The sequence below is a fragment of the Crocodylus porosus genome, unplaced genomic scaffold, assembly GCF_001723895.1.
Source record: "Crocodylus porosus isolate Cpor-Errol unplaced genomic scaffold, CroPor_comp1, whole genome shotgun sequence".
Lineage (NCBI taxonomy): Eukaryota > Metazoa > Chordata > Crocodylia > Crocodylidae > Crocodylus > Crocodylus porosus.
This window is the reverse complement of record NW_017728886.1, coordinates 194,886,693-194,903,548: the sequence shown is the minus strand read 5'-3', so window position 1 is coordinate 194,903,548 and position 16,856 is coordinate 194,886,693. Positions and strand designations below refer to the sequence as shown.

The 16,856-nt window shown below is 41.2% G+C and overlaps 1 protein-coding gene across 1 annotated transcript in view; it reads left to right on the top strand.

Moving 5' to 3' along the window:
* The window catches only part of CCDC178 (coiled-coil domain containing 178), a 292,890-nt gene that overhangs the window by 98,138 nt on the left and 177,896 nt on the right, over positions 1 to 16,856 (top strand). The window contains exon 16 of the mRNA XM_019547626.1: positions 4,754 to 4,913. Coding sequence (XP_019403171.1) covers positions 4,754 to 4,913 — 160 coding nt within the window. The remainder of the gene's footprint in view (positions 1 to 4,753; positions 4,914 to 16,856) is intronic.

The window sequence follows — 16,856 nt, the reverse complement described above, 5'->3', positions numbered from 1 at the left end:
TATCTATCACATATATATATATAATATAAAGAAAAAAAGCAGGGTAAAAAAGGAGAGCAAGTTTCTTTTTCATTAGTTGCTACTTCCTATTAGTGAGGATCACTGGTGACAGTATACAGAAGCAAGGATCTTTTTTGTCTTAACTTCTGTACATTTGTTAATGCTTTTTATAATTTAACCAATATGCTGACTTTCCATCAAATTACCATAAAGAAAATTACAATTTGAGCCATTTTTTATTATTTTCTGGGTAATGTGAATAGTTAAATGTTAAACACATTCTTCTATTTGGATTGAAGCTTCTACTTTTGGGGCAGGAGGTGCTTGTTATAGTTTCAGTAATAGTAGTATTTGGAAAAAATACTACTAATGTGTTGTGGGGTAGGTTTGCCACAGGTCCCCAGCACTTCTTTCAGCTGCCTCTGTCTGTGAAGAGACTGTTCCATTCAACTGTAAGTGAAGATCTGAAAAATTAAGGAAGGCAGCAGGAAATAATCTTTTCTGTTTGAATCTGTTTCAGTCTCTTAGTTAAGGGATCAAAATTCAAGTACTTCACCTGTTTTCAGCATGTTTATCAGCAGAATAATGACATATGAGTTTCTGTTCCCATGAAGAAAACTTGGACGCTGCTGGGAAAGAGAGGCAATGGGCTTTTTTTTTTTTATCCAGATGCTGATTTTTTTTTTTCTGGCTTGATGGAGGAACTGCCTTTGTGTGTAGTTGTTTCTTTATTATCACTTCCTCAGATTTCCATCTAAATAATAGTATGTCATTCATTTTTTAAAGCTCCAAACAAGTAGTAAAAGCCTAAACAAACTGCAAGAATGAACTAGAAATGTTGACTTAAATGTTACCAAAACAACATTATACCTAGCTGAATATTTTCCCAGAATCTCAGTACAACTGAAAAACCAAGGAAGGACACCATAGAAGTTCTACTTGAAATCCAGCAAAGACAACCTAATAAAGATCATCAGCTGATATGGAAAACTTTTATTGCCTTTAATTCATACTGAAGGGGCAAGAAAACCTCCCAAAAATGCAGTGTACCAGGAACTAGTATTTCCAATAAAGAAGATACCATATTCTTTCTCCCTCAGTCTTATTGAGACGTAGAGGACAAGAAGAAGATAAATGTTCTGCCCCATACAGCTAAGACATCTTGTTTATGGCTCCTGAGCTATGAGTTTGACACCTGTTGTAGACTTGTGCTGAGGGTTGCTTCTAGTCATTCATGTTTAAATGTGCACCTTGTCTTTCCAGTGGGGGATTCAAAACCAGCTAGATGTTGTGCCAGCCACATAATTCCCTTGGGTACTATTGGCTAGCATGTTGTAATTATGCTAGCCCAAAGGGTCATTTGCCTTAGGATGGACCCTCACATCTTTTCTTGAAATCATGGAAAACTGATTTCTGGGCTATTAAAGGTAGGGAGAACATACACATTCAATTGTACTCCAGTCTTTTTCTCTTTTTGCTGCACTCAGAGCCCATATAATGGGCCTAGGGGTGAGCGTGTGTGTGTGTGTGTGTGTATAGAGGGGTAAGAATAGGAACAAAAGGATACAAGGTAAGATGTGAAAGGTTAAGGAGATGAGGCAAAAGGGTATATAAGTATTAGAGAGATTGTCCTCCAGAGATTGATAGTGAAGTGAAGGTTTATGAATAATAACATTTCTCTGCTATCAGCAAATAACTCTTAAACCCCACTGGAAAAGCATGTGTTTTATTTGCCTTGGTTGGTTAGTTTCAGGGGTGGGCAATTATTTTGGCTATAGGGTCATTTAATGAGTTCTGATGAGCTGTCTAGGGCTGTGATGGTAGCCCCACCCCTTAACAGGAGTCCCACCTCCGGTTGCCATCTTGAGACTGGAAGTCCCTCCTGTTATCCCCAGAAGTACTCCTTTTGGGACAGGGGTTTGCTATCTTGGAACTGGAAAAAACCAAAATTATATACTAAGAATCAAACATCTACTATAACATATTTTAATTTTATTCAAAAAAAATTTGTCCTGATTTGTGTTTGCATAGTGTGTATAGAGACTATTGCATAATAGCTCAAAATTAAGCCTTACTGTTGTATATTGTGGCGGTGTGGGGGGCATGGGTGTGTGTGTGTATGTGTGTGTGGGGTGTGGAGAAGGGTGTGGATGTGTATGGGGTTTCTCAGGGGCTGTAGGGGTGTGGCTGGGGAGCTGTGTGTTTGGAGTGTGTATTGAGGGGTTTGTGTGCATGTGTATGGTGAGGTGTGCATGTGGGGGCTCCCTACAAATGCCTGCCTCACACATGCCCCCCACAATGTGCATAGCTCCTGCTGCCAGTGGCAGCAGCAGGTGGTAGGTCCTCAGGGCACTCATGACCTGTGGCAGGTTTAGGCCCCCGACAGCATGCAGTCCCAGTGAGCCCCAGGACTGTGTGTGTCTGAGCTGCTGGCTCCATTGCACAGGGCTCACATGCAGTGCCCTGGTTCTCTGCCAGAGCCCTGTGTGATGAATCTAGCTGTGCTGGTCATGGGGCTTAGCCAGGGAGGCAGGGAGAGGGGTGAGGCTGGCCTGGCTCTATAGTGCAGAGCTCCCCACCATTCTCCATGACCTGCACGTGGCGGTGAGTGGGGCTGGGGTGCCGGTTCCATTGCACAGTGCTCCCTCTGGTGGCATACAGCTCAGGTGGAGAACCGAGGGAGCCCTGCACGATGGAGCCAGGCAGACTCCACCCCCTACTGGCCCTGGCTCTGTGCTCCTGCTGGCCCACCCTGGGCCCCTGGCAGTCCTGGGGCACCAGCACAGGCCCTGTGCTCCCACCCACCACAGTTTTCCTTCTGCCCATCTGCTCTCTGCCGCTTTTTCCTCCCTTGCCTACTGTTTGCTGCTTTTCCCTCCACTTCCTGCTTGCTGCCACTTCTCCCTCCCCCTGCTGCCACCACTGCTGCTTCCCTTTCCCCCACCCACCTCTACTTCCCCCCACCCGCTGCCACCATCCTTCCTCCACCTGCCGTTGCCACTTCCCCATCCTGTGTGTGGGACCATAGTGTTTGCTGCTTCTGCAGAAGTGAGTGGGGCTTAGCCTCATGAGAGCACAGCAGGGGCAGTCTGGGCCCGGGCTGGATACAGTGACTTGATAAGCACCCGCCTGCGGGCTGGATGAAATTGCCTGGCAGACCATATCCAGCCCGCAGGCCATATTTTTCCCACCCCGGTCTACATAGAAGATAATAGCTTAACACAGTTAACTTTTACTCTTACCTCATATAGTAGAGGTATGTATGATGGACCTAGTTTCCAATCCTGTTCATAGCTCAGATAGAGTAAGTATGGTATTAAATGATGGAACATTTATTTTTTAAGTTTCTTTTTTTTCAAATAGAAAATTTTATATAAAGATGAGGTAAAAAGCTTGATTCTTCAGTAAAATTTTCAAAGTTAGGAAATGCCAGAAAAAAGTTGCCTGTGAAATGTTTATTTGACATTGTACATCTTTGTTGTCATGTTAGTCTTTCATTAAATGATCAACTACTGTATTTTCCATAGGATCTCTGGTATACTATTAGAATTTTACAGAATTTTTTTTAAAAAATGTTCTATTTTTCAATATCCTTCTATCTAAATGAGGGTCCCTTAGTAACACAAATGTGTGTATACAGACTTTTGAGAGAAAGATAAATTATAACAGCTATATTTCGGAAACCTCTAAAATTGCCTGTGGTAGCTTTCATGTTACTCTGAAAGATACGATTTTACGAGATCATGTCAAGGGATTGATCCAGGGTCAAAACCGGTATTTCATGACATTAGCAGAGTTTATAGTTATGTAAATCTTTTTTTTTTAAACTCTGATAAGTCATGTGACATAGGATCTTCAACCTATCTCACATCCAGGGTTTATTACCAACTGTTCTGCCTCTCAGACCAATATATTTGGAGGAGTGTGGGGAAACTCAGTCTTTCTCATGGAAAATTATTTTTAAAATAGTAGTTGTTTTGCAAGTTACTAAGGGCTGGGGACAGAAATTACACATAAACTGGCAAAAGTAATCGGAAACTGGTTTAAATTTATAATGCAACAGAAGTTCAGTGCACATAAATTGCTTTCAAAATGGTTGAAACCAGTTTAAGATAAACCTGGATGGGATGTAGTACCAGACTTAACTGATTTAAATTAAATCAGTTTATTGAACTTCTGTCCCAGATCCCCTCCAAATTCAAGTTAGCTCAGTTCCCCAGCTTCCCAGGATGCTTTGCACCTCCCCTGCAAGTCCCTCCTCACAGGTCTTGCAAGTCCCTCCTCACAGGTCTTGGCCCAAACTGCCTGCACCAGCTAAACAGGGAGGCATGGTTTAGTACTCCCCTCCCCCCCGCCTTCTGGTAAGAGCCACTGCAGGCATGTGGCTACATTTCTGGAATCAGAAATGAATGTGTGTTTACTTGCTTCTCAGTTTAAGCTGTGCATCTCAGCCTGCAAAGACTGAATTGATTCAGCCTTGGGCTTTTTATCTTTCTGTACTTGGCTTAAGAGTGTTACAAGTTAGTAGTCCTGTTGGAGATGCATTAATGGACAAAGTGGAGGTGACTGGATCTAAAGATGTGATGGTAGATCTGTCATATGGCTCAAAATTTTTCAAAAGGGCAATTAGAGTGTGTGAGATTAGTTTTTCTTTTCTATTTATCTGTGATAACATTAAACTATGAGGTGTTCCATAAAAATCAGAAACATATTTTAAATTTTTATTGAGAATATTTTTCTGTTCTTTTTAAAGGGAAAATTTAAATGTTGTAAAGTTTAAGCAGCAGACTGCTCAGATGATAACTGATCATCTCCAAGATGAACTGGAAAAATATGAAAAGAGAATAAAGTATGAGGAGAAAATATATGGAGAATTACTGTGGATTAGACAAAAAGATCTGGAAGATTTGAGGGTAGGTACCATTAGAGCTAGTATTTTTACATGAAAATAAAACTATTACATCTAATTTGAGTAGTTACTGACATTATAAGCACTTCAAGTACTAAATTTTTACCAAATGTCTAATATGCAATCTTGTCAGAATTGAAGCAACACTGCCATTGAAATCCATTGGTATTTTTCTGTATTAGTACTTGTAGGATTGGTCCTGATCTTATTTTTAATTAATAAAGTAACATTCTTTACCATATTAATATTAATTTAACATTGCAGCTTTAGGGTGGTTTTGCTTTTTGTATTTGTTTGTTTGTATGTTTGTTTGTTTTTTACTTATGTTTAATGGGTTAAAGGAGAGTAAAATGGAAAGCCTGACTTTTTACTTGTGGAAACTATAGCCTTCTTCAGGAGGCAATGAAAGAAATCTGGCATCTATCTAACGTGATGAAATTTCTTGTCAATTGACAGGAAGCGGCTATTCTGTAATACAGTATTATTTTCTGTATGGTGTTTGACTGGAGCTCTAATATTACAATTGAAACCAAGCAGTTGGAAGTTGAGTTTGTGGAAATTTAATTACAGAATCAGAGCTTTGTAGAATAGATATACAGAAAGGATAGGGGCTCTGGGTATAAAACGCTTCAGAAAGATCAGATGTCATGAAATCTCATAAACTGATTACTGAATTGTTCTCGCACATTAATTTTTCTTTTTAAGAAAATGGATAATTGCTTAATTTTTGCTTTTATCTACATTAACCATGTTACATTTTTATTTGTTGTATTTTCTTTTAAATTAGCACTATTAAAAGTACATATATGGTCAATGGTAGTGTAAGAGTGATGTTGTAGGTGTGATGGTTCAGAAATAATATGAGAAACAAGGATTTCTTAGGGTGATATCTTTTTTTGGACTAACTGTATAGTTGGAATAGAGTTAGATAAGCCTTCAGATGCAAGAAGTTCTTCACATGAGAATGTCTTGCATCTGAAGGCTTATCTAACTCTATTCGAACTATGCAACTAGCCCAACTATGAAAGTACTTTGCATATCCCAACGATGCATACTTAGTATATATACTTTGCATATCCCAACTATGCATACTTAGTACAGGGGTGGGCAAAATACGGCCCACAGGCTGGATCCGGCCCACAAGGCCATACTATCTGGCCTGTGGAGCCCCTATAAAAAATCGTAGAAAATTAGTATTTCTCTGCCTTTGATTCCTGTCAAAAATGACAGGAACCAAGGGAAGTAAAACCCAGGGGAAGCCCAGCGTGCTCCAACAACAGCGGGGCCTGCCTGGCCCTGCCCCCCAGCCAGAAGCCCCAGCCATGGTTTCTGGGCTGGGAGTACGTGGCTGCCCCAGCATGGGAAGCTCAGGTAAGGACAGGGGGAGAGGTACCGAGTAGGGAGCAGGGGAGGGGCCGCTTTTCCCCATGCTCAGCACCAGCTTCTTCCCTGCTGGTGAGCAGGGGGTCAGGGCTGTGCGCTGTCCCCCGCCTGTACTATGGGGCTGGAGGGCACTGGGTGTGAGCAGGCGGGGAGCCAGTGGGAGCACAGGGCCCACACTGGTGTCTCGGGGCCAGTGCTGGTGGGGCCCAGAGCAGGGTGGCAGGAGCTTAGGGTCCCAGCTGGCAGGGGATCTGTGGAGCCGGGCCAGCTCCCCACTCTCTGCTGGTGCAGCCCAGCTCGGCTCCACAGACCCCTGCCAGCCTGTGCCCCGCTCTGCTGCTGGCCCTGGGATATTGGTCCCAAGATATTGGGATGTTGGTCCCAAGATGGTGACTAGGTGGCGGGGCACCTGTCATGGGCAGGGCTACCCATGCGGCCCCCAACAGCCTGCCAAAACTGGGTAAGTGGCCCTCCACCCAAAATAATTGCCCACCCCTGACCTAGTAATTTAGCTATGAAAAATTAAGGAGGCATATGAAGATTACTTGATCTTTGAAAACTTAAGGTACTTGCCTTGAGACGATTACCTGTTATCTCTTGGGTCTCATATTTCCCTCTGCAGATTGATTGTTTTGAACTTGCACTGGTCTTGAGGGGTCTTGAGGGGGTGCCGCTGAATAGCCTGGTTGTTGCATGCCACCATCTGTCTTCTGCCCCCAAAAGATCTAATATAATTCCCCATGTCTGATTAACATGCACATCTTCCTTAGGAATCTTATACCCAACTTTCCCATGTGTGATCACACAGAACTCTGACCTTTTAAGTTCACAGTTCTCCTGATATAATGCAAGCAGGGTTGACAGATCCCCATCAAACCTATATTTGCAATTATTTCATGCCAACCATTTTTGTCGGGTTATAAGTGGTAATACAACCAACTTTCCTGCTAAATTCTGACTCAGATTCACCCTAATGCAAACCCTAATATTTTTTTCCCTTAAATGAATAATCAAGGCATTAGCCTGATACCATTCATTCATTGAGGAGTACAGAAACTACATCAGCTAGTCTCACAGCATGTGGTAACCCCCTCATTCTGCTGTTGTACTGTTTGGTGGACCCACAAATCCAAGTGCCTAAAATCCAGACATTCACCCTGTATTTTATAGCTCTTGAAAATAACAAGGATAAAAAGTTAGCTCATTTTCCATTTGCCCACACTAGTTTTCAGTGTAGGGTAAGCATATGCTATAGCAGGGATGTCAAACTTGCCATGTTCTCCAACCCCAGTCCTGCCTGCAGGGCTTCTTGTGAGCTGGATCCAGCATGGACCATGAGGAAGTGGTGGCAGTAGCAGCAGTGGTAACATATTCAGCTCCACCTCTGACTTAGAGCATGTGGAGGTGATAGCAGCAGCAGCTCTGACTCTGACCTGGCGCATGTGGCAGTGGCTCCAGCCTTCACTGTGTTACCCCATGTCAAAACTAGAGTTGCCACCACTTCATGTTCCGTGTTGTGGTGACAGCTCCAGCATGGGACATATGGGAAGGGCCAACAGTCAGGGAGGTAAGGCGGTGCCCAAGTGGCTGCAAGGCAACACGGGCTGTGTGCTTGCCCTCCTGCTGCCAATTGCCATGTTTATTGGGTCCCAAGGGCCCTACATTTTGTGGCAGACCATACCCTAATTTCCAGTGGCCCAGTGAGTCGGCTAGACTGGCACTGCAGCCATATGTTTGACATGCTTCTATAGGCTTCAAGAGTAATAATGCAGTTTTGGAAATGTCTGAGAATCAATAACAGTAGCAATCCAGAAGAAAGTAGTAGAATTGGAAGAATTGTCCCCCCAAAAAGGCTAATGTCTTCCTCAGTGCTGCAGGAGATTAAATCATTGGCTAAATAGCTATCGCTATTGGCTAAATAGCTATCATATGATAAAAGGCTTGGCTGTCTACAGTGTCAAAAATATTCTCCTGGATTTCACTACACATTCATGTTCACCTGGACATTCTCTTATTTCAGTTAAGGCTTGATAAGTCTATGCCTTGGCCAGTTCTTCATGTTCCAAGCACTATTTTACTAATTATAAAAACTATGAAAAACCATAACAAATGTTGTATAATAGTGCACTGCTTCTGTTGAGTAGGAGCATATCCTTGGCATTTCCTTATCTCAGACGAATGCAAGTACCCGGTTATGTTATATTTCTACCACACATGAGCCACACCTCCTGAAACTTATTAATAGTCTCCTAACAGATGAACAAATCTTGTGAGTCTGAGATAAAATGAGAAGTCTGGACATCACCTGACGTGGTGGGTCCTTCCAATTTGTGATGTGTTAAAAACCACATATACAAAGGGCATTCATAAAGTTTCTAGGCTGATAATGAAAGAAGCATTGTCTGTATTCAACCATTTACTTTTCAGTGCAATTCCCTGTGATATCAGTGCTCTTAACTCAGTGCTGTTGCAGCTTGTCTTTCTGTAGAAGTCCTTGTCCAGCATATCTAGAAGAAACTCACTGACTGCTGAAATCACTTCATTCTCACTTAAACTCTTTCCGGTTTGAGGAATGGACAGAAATGTGGGGGAGCCAAATTTGGTAAATAGCCTGGAAGGAGAAGCATTTCAAAATTATATTTGATTGCTGTGGTCACTGCAGCTTGGGATATGTGGGATCATACATTGTCTTTGACATGTTTTCCATGGTTCTTCTCCTTGATGGTTTCTGAGAAGTGCAGCAATTTGGTCTCACATAATACTCATTGGACAGTCTTGTCTCTTGAGGAGCAGTAAGTCATGATCACCACTTTGTTGTCCAAAAATCAAGGGCATGGCTTTACCAACTGATGCAACCTTCCCAATTTCCTTGTGAGTTGATACTGTGTGTTTCCATTGCATAATGTGCTGTTTGATCTTATGATCAAAGTGGTGAAGCCGTACCTCATCCTGAATCACAGTTCTGCTCATGAATTTTTCTGGGTTCTCTAAATTTCTCCAAATTTCCTTAGAACTGTCATGTCAGTGCTCAGCATTCTGGGTACATATCTTATTGACATGTTACTCATACCAAAATCTTCATTGAGGATGGTTTGTACCATGCTTGTGTCCTGCTGTCATTGATGTGCCTAGCTGTTGATCTTCCGTTACTCATTACCATCCTGGAGATGGCATCAACTTGTTCTGAGGTAGCAGTCTCTCTGAAGTAACTAGATCATGGGTTTCCTTCAGTAGTGTTTCTCTTTTGCTTTCAACTGCCCAGGTTTTCTGGGCTTTTTTACTATGGTATATGATGTAGTGTTATCCCCCAGTCCTATCATGATGTCCTTGTGGATTTCCTTTGGTTTCAGGCTTTTCTTTTGCAGGTATTTGATTATTGCTTTAATTTCATTTGTCTCTATTTTTCAAATGTTTGGTGGCTGATTTCCTTCACATACAAGTTCTGCATGGATAAATGGTGGTTAGCAGATAAACAGATCAAAATATTAGTATTTTGATCTGTGATATCTGTTTGAGCTCTAGCATATCATTAAATAGGTTAGTCTAGGTATCTTCTAAATGCCCCTCATATCTTGTCACCTGTACTCATGAATGGACCCAATACAACAATATGTTTTCTTAACGCTAACATGTATACGCTCCATGAAACTAACCCAATGAACTTCAAATGTCGTTGGGCAGTGGAGGAATTTTTTTTGCCTAACAATGACTAATGCTGAGGTTCATGAAAGGATGAGGTTGGCAGTGTATCTCAGCTGGCAAATGGTGCTAGATTGATTAAGCTATCCTGAAGTACTGTTAACCATACCAATATCACTGTAAGAAATTTGTTCAGCACTAAGAAAAATTTTAATATCACTTGGCATAACATACGTTGACATAAGATGGTAAAATCCAGTTCTGACAAAAATCCATCTGACAAAAACCATTAGAGTGGTTGGAACAAACCAATAACAAGGTTCTTAATATCTCCAATTTACTGGATAGCAGAGATTTTTGCAGAAAAACTTTCCACCCGTACTACTCCAGTGCACCCATTGGGCACCTGAGACCACCCCATTCTTATTGGACAGATTTTTTTCCTCTTTCTCTATACTAGACGTGGATGATATGCTTGCCTCTGGTTTTCTTACACGTTTATATTTGTATGAAGAATGAAAATATATTTCTTCCTAAACGCCTGAATGAATCTTGTACCTCACAGCTGCCTCTAAAAGCATAGCTGATTACCAGATAACTTGCTGCCCATGTAGGACACATCCAGATGAGCACGGTTGTGTGGTACGTGGCACTGCAAACATGTTTGCAGCACCACATACCGCACAGTCCAGTGTTCTCCACATTGCAAGGGCATGCTGCCTGAGTGTGCACTACACCAGATTTTTTTACCTCTGGATATCTGTGGGTGCAGGCTGTGAATGCTCTTCTGGTCTAGGTCTGTGTCTGTGCATGTGCCCTCCCCCCCACTGCAGCCAGGGGGTAGGAGGTGGTTTGAGGGGGGGCACCACATGCCCACCCCCTTGCAGCACACAGCCCCTGGCACTGGAAGCAGCAGCCCGCAGGCCATCAGGGCACTCTTGGTCTGCTGCAGGCAGAGCTCTGCAGAGACCCAGTGGTTGCACACAGTGAACAGAGCTGGCCCAGCCTGATCCACTAGTGTGCATCTTTGAACAGGACCAGGACAGCTCCTGCCACAACCTGGTGCTTGTGGCACTGTACACAGCAGCCGTGCATCATCAGGCTGGGCATGTGGAATGTCTGGCCCAGCCCAATGGCAGCTAGCTTCTGTGTGCAGTGCCAAGAGCACCAGGTCATGGCAGAAGTTGTCCCAGTCCTGTCCAAAGGTGTACGCCAGTGGGCCGCCTCCATTCGTTATGTGTAGCCACTGAGTCTCAGACAGTGCCACACTGCCATGGGACTGCCTGCAGTGAGCCGTGAGTGCCCCAGTGACCTGGCTGGCTGCTGTTACCAGCGCCAGGGGCTATGAGCCTCGGGGGGGTGGGGGGATGGCAGCCCCCCCTGCAAACTTCTCCACAACCCCCCCACCCCCCACACATACACCTATGAACCCCACACTCACAACCCCCCCCAGAAACCCCCTAGTCCCTCCCACCCCCACGTCCCTACTTATGAGGGACAGAGCCTGGGTCCAAGCCACTGCTGCCAGCCTTGCCCCACTTCTATTTGTTCCAGCATGGTGAGGCAGCATGCTGGAGCAGCAGGGGAATGCTGCAGACATATGGACACTCTGGCCAGGTGCTGGAGCATTGTCTTGGAGGACCCAGGCTCTGTTTGTCTCCAGGCACACCACTTTTTTGCAGCATGTTTTCTTTTCATACCAGGATTTCCTGGTATCAGATTTAGAGCCCATGCCGCAAATACACAGCATGGGGAACATTTTTTTCATTCATGGTATGCCTCCTGCAGTGTCTCAAACTGCTTTGAGGTACCACAACCGGCACGTGCTCACTCGTCTTGATGCAGCCTAAAGGATCAAAAAAGTCTAACCTGCAATGTATGCAAGGAGGCGTAGAGGATTTTGTGCTAACCATTGTTATCCAGATGGGCATGTATCTAGGCTATTGTTACCTCAGAGGCAGTGGATCTAGAACGAGACCTGGCAAGTCAGTTATAGCAGAGCGCTGACATGCCATGTCATAGCAGAAGAATGTGCTCCAAAGTGGTAAGATGCATAAATATTGCTGAAATAAGCAGCACAGCCAAAAAGTATATGTGCCTTTTGCTTTTCTGATGCACATACTGCTTAATGTGGCAAACTTAACTGCACAATGATCAAAATGTACTTGTCAGTCATATTTTATTCATAGCTGCTGTCATAGCATCTTTAAATTTTACTTCCCACAAATACAAAACAATGTGTTGTCCCAAAACGTCTGTTACACCTATAGTATATACATTGGCACAGAACTTAATATTTAACTAGATAAGGATTATTTTGCATTACACACTGTTGCACTGTCTATAAATGATATTTCCAATAAATATTCTTAAGGGTGATCCCCGATACTACATTCTTTTATCCCTAATGTAAATCTGCTTCAAATGGTTACTCCCTGTTGCTAAAATGATTAGTGTATGTTCAACTAAAGTATTTGCAAATAATATTTAAGATGAACCAAAGAATTTTGAATGACCTAAAGAACCAAAATTTAAATATAGCTTTCTATTTAAAGCTCCCTTTAAGCAAAGCCTGACTTTGTACTTCTGAAATGTTGATTTATGTACCTATCAAATAGACATAATTGCATATAAAGAATTGGATTTGTGATGATCTGAAAGAGAGCCTGTGGCCCACAGCATCCTGACATATCATGGCATTAGACGTATTGACATTTCTTTTTCTTCCAAAGAGTAGCAACAGGCATAACTGTCTATTTCTATAAATTAATATTAATTTAATTCTAAGCATCCTTCGTGCCCAATAATTGCTCAAGAAGATATTCTAGTAAATAATTTGAGTATTATATGGTACTATGGTGGTAATAATAAAAAAAACTCACTATATATTTTTGAAAACAAAATTCATTTACTTAAAACTGTTTAATCTATTATTGAATGGGAACATCCAAGATAAAAATATATTTGTTTGGACATGATTCCGTTAATAAGTGATGTTTTCTTTCTCTTAATCATTAAGTAAAATTTTTAAAGTGCAAAAAATACTGAATAGGAGCTGTGTGGGAACCCAAATTTGCATTGTGGGAAATTCTACAACTTCAGAAATGTGTTTCATTTTAGTTTTGAATGAAGAAATTATGGTTCAAATAAAAATGCAATTGTGTGTAAATCAAAATGTTTTATTTTGATTTTGACTGATAGCAAATTATAATGTAAAAGAGATTTTGAAACCATTATTTAAAACAAGTAATCCAAATTCATTCTGAAAATAATTAATGGGTATTATGTACATATGGGGAGACTGTTTTCCTAAAATCAAAATCCATGCATTACTGTGGGAAGTTTTGGTTTTAATAAAATGACATGTTCCATTTGAGAAATGTTCCACCTGCAGTTTTTTACTTAGATCTCATACCAAGTCATGATACAGAGTTTCACTAGCTAGAGATGTTAATGAAAGAATTTACAAAATGACAGATTTCTGGAGTGGCAGTTATAGAAACATGATACCCTGATGATGGTACATATAATAAAAATACTTAAGGAGAAGGTGAATTAGACCAAATATGTTGATTAACAATATAAAAAAATACTAGCTTTCTTTTGTGATTTATTCTAAGTCTATTTAGGTCATTTTCTTTTTCTTGTAGCCATTGCTTTGAATGTTGCTATAGTTCTTATTTTCGTGACAGTCTTCAGCATATCTGTACCCAAAAAAATGTTAAGCAATAAAAGATGTGTTGTGGAATATGCAAAGCATTTCATTTTAAGATGTGGCAAAATGCAGAGGATTTTTTTTAAGCTGGAAAGAGCCACTGCTCCCTTTTAGGCTATTTTGTGTGTGTGCAGGGTAAGGGTAACAAATCGTCTGGCTATAAAATTGTCTTTAATTAGTTGACTCAGTGGCTTCCAACAGTGTGCTACACTGGTATGTGGGAGTCCCATGTTACAAGATAGACTTCTGAATCTTGCTCCCTTCTCCTGGATAGACTTAACATATTGTGAATGTGACTTACATGCTGTCCTGTGGGGAGTGCTGGTAGTATTACCCAAATAACAATCCCAGCGTCTGATTTTATTGACTTATAGGGAAGTTGCACACCTGCCCTCCTGAGGAAAATGTACAATTGTAGACTGGATATCATAATAACATTCTGAGTGAGAATGGAAGGAATATTGAAGGGGAATTTTTTTAAAGTTAGTTTTGTCTTTTTTGTTCTCAAAGAGGTGAGCATACATCAAAATACAGTAACCCTAACTTGTAAATGTAGATGGAAAAATATTGCGTATGGTGGCAGATAATGAAAGCTACATTGAAAGCTCAAAAATATTTTTATTATATCTCCCTTACTCATAACCTTTTAAAATAAGATGTTGGTCTTTGCACGAAGGTTTGGGATTCTGTCTTGGTTGTGTTTACTTGGTTGCGAGTGGGAGGGGAGTGGTGGGGAGACAGAGAGATTAAGGGGGAGGAGGGGAATTGTTTTTTTTTATTTTCTATTTGCTTTCTTTTCTTTTCTTTTTGAATTTGGAAGAAAGCGCCTCTTGCAGTTTTTGACCACGTCTAGACAAGCACTGATGTTTGTTTCCCCCAGGACTTGTGCCGCTGCTCCTTGTCCACTGGGAACACCTGTGCCATGCATGCTTTGGTGTGTGGCAGGTTACCCCAGGTGAGGTAGAGGTATCTGGGGCCAGCAACTATGCTGGCCCCAACAGCTTTACCTGGGGTCCTGAGGGCTTCCTGGGGCTGCAGCCACAGCAGAAAGGCTGGCCAGCAGCTGGAGCATGGCTCTAATTAGCCAGGTGCCAGTTTTGGTTGCATGCTACTGCCATGTGCGTCGCCCCACATTTTTTTGTTGGTGTGGGCAAGGTAGCTGTGTGGGGAATGCCTGAGCGTGTGGTGTGTGGCGCTGCAGGTTGTTCAGCATATGTGCATGTCTGTGCTTGTCTGGATGCAGCCTTTGAGTACTGATACATAACACAGGAGTAAAAAGGCACTTCCTACAGTTTACTGCCATACAGTGAATTGAAAACCCCATGGAACTTTGGAACTTGACATCTTAAATAATTCTGTTGCAAATTCCAATCGTGACTACAATTTAAAAAAAATCAGCAGCAAGAAAGAAAGTTATGAACATTTGAAAACTGTATCCTGGGCATGCACAGTGTATTTCACTAACTCTGAGAGTTTGCACTTCTGGAGATCTGGTCTAAATTTTTTTCCAGAATTGCACACATTTCAAAGTAATGTCAATGAGCACCAGGTGGTCGTTAGAATTTAAAGCAGCTTAAATGCCTGTGCTGCCTTATTTCCTTAAGATGAATTAAGATTTAGAGGCTTAAGTTCTTATACAGCCTTAAGTCTTTAAAGAACAGTGGAGTAAGTATTCTTAGCCTTTTTATTTTCCTTAAAGAATAAAAATAAAAACCAAAGAAACTGAATGATAAATGTAGTATTTTAATGCAGTTATATTTTAAAGAAATAAGAAAAGCAAAAGTTTATTATTATAGCCTTATTAATTTGGCTTTTTTCTAGTACATACACAATATTTTTGTTCTTTTTCTAGTACACAGTATTTTTGTTCTTTGCATTTTGGACTGAATATCTGCATTTGCAATGTTTGTTGTTATCTGTCTCGCGTGAAAAAACCTTAATGTACTATGTGGCCTATTTAACATAAATGTAGAAATCTTTACTTTTGCCTCATCTTATTCTGCCTTGTAAAATTTTAATTTTACTGATGCCTTAAGCCTATTTTGATAGCTAAGCTTTCTACCTTCTCTAGGGATAGAGCGCTTGGTTCCTGGCAGTCAGTAATCAGGTTGTGCTGGACCAAGTGCATCTCATATCAGTGCAACTGGGCCTCACCTTTCATTCTTTCATGAGTAACATCAGGATCAGAGCCAGCCTTTCTGAGTATGTTTAGTTATTCAGATACTGGAATTTGGCTGGTTATTGTGCAGTGGTGAAATAAAAAGAGGACACTGACCGCTGTGTATCCTATATTTGGTTTATGAGCTCATATAAGGACAGCCATAAGCTAATAGTTACTACTGCATCAGTATAGTATAGCAATTGTTGAAAAGTACTTCACTTATACAAAATCTAAGCTGAACTTTATGTGGGGTGGTAGCATAGGCACAGTTGGGGAGGTAAAATTCATCACCCACAACATAAACTATGGGCAGAACATGGTGTAAATTTTGGGTGTGTTACTGTATGGTAGAATAGTGACTACATATTCTCTATGCCCTTAGCTTAGGGCCAAGGTATAATTGCACAATTACTGACTTATTTTTGTGCAGTACTGTAGAGAACAGAATGTCCTCATTGTCTGTCAGCTCAGTGGTGGCATGTCCATGCTTAGCACTACTATAGGATTTTAGTGATTTTTGAGGTTCTCAAAATAGAGTTATTGCAGCATCATTGTGTTACGTCTTTATAATGTATATTGTGCATATCCTATTTTTGTTTTGTTTTTACAAAGACCGGAAGTGCATTCTGAATTGAGCATCAAAAATAAGTAAAATTACAGATAAAAGAATATAATGAGAGAAGAGTTGACTCAAACAACTGTACATGGAAGATATGGATATTTTGAATCTGTAGTTCCTCTCTGTCTTATTTTAACATTTTACATAAATTTTAAGCAATGTAGGTGAGGTTTCCTTCTTTACCGATCTATCTAAACCCTTCCCTATATTTTCCTTAGGCTGTTCCTTTACTCCTTCTTTAACTTTTGTGTTTTGACTGTGTGTAAAGGTCCTTAGGATTTTTTCCTATCTGTTAATTCTCAGACCTTTCCATTTTTATTTATCTTTCTCTTTCATTCTCTTTCTTAATATTTTTGGGTATGCTGTATTTTTTAAGGCAAGTGATTCATATTGTATAAGGGGATGAGGAAGGGTGAAGGAGTGTGGAGTA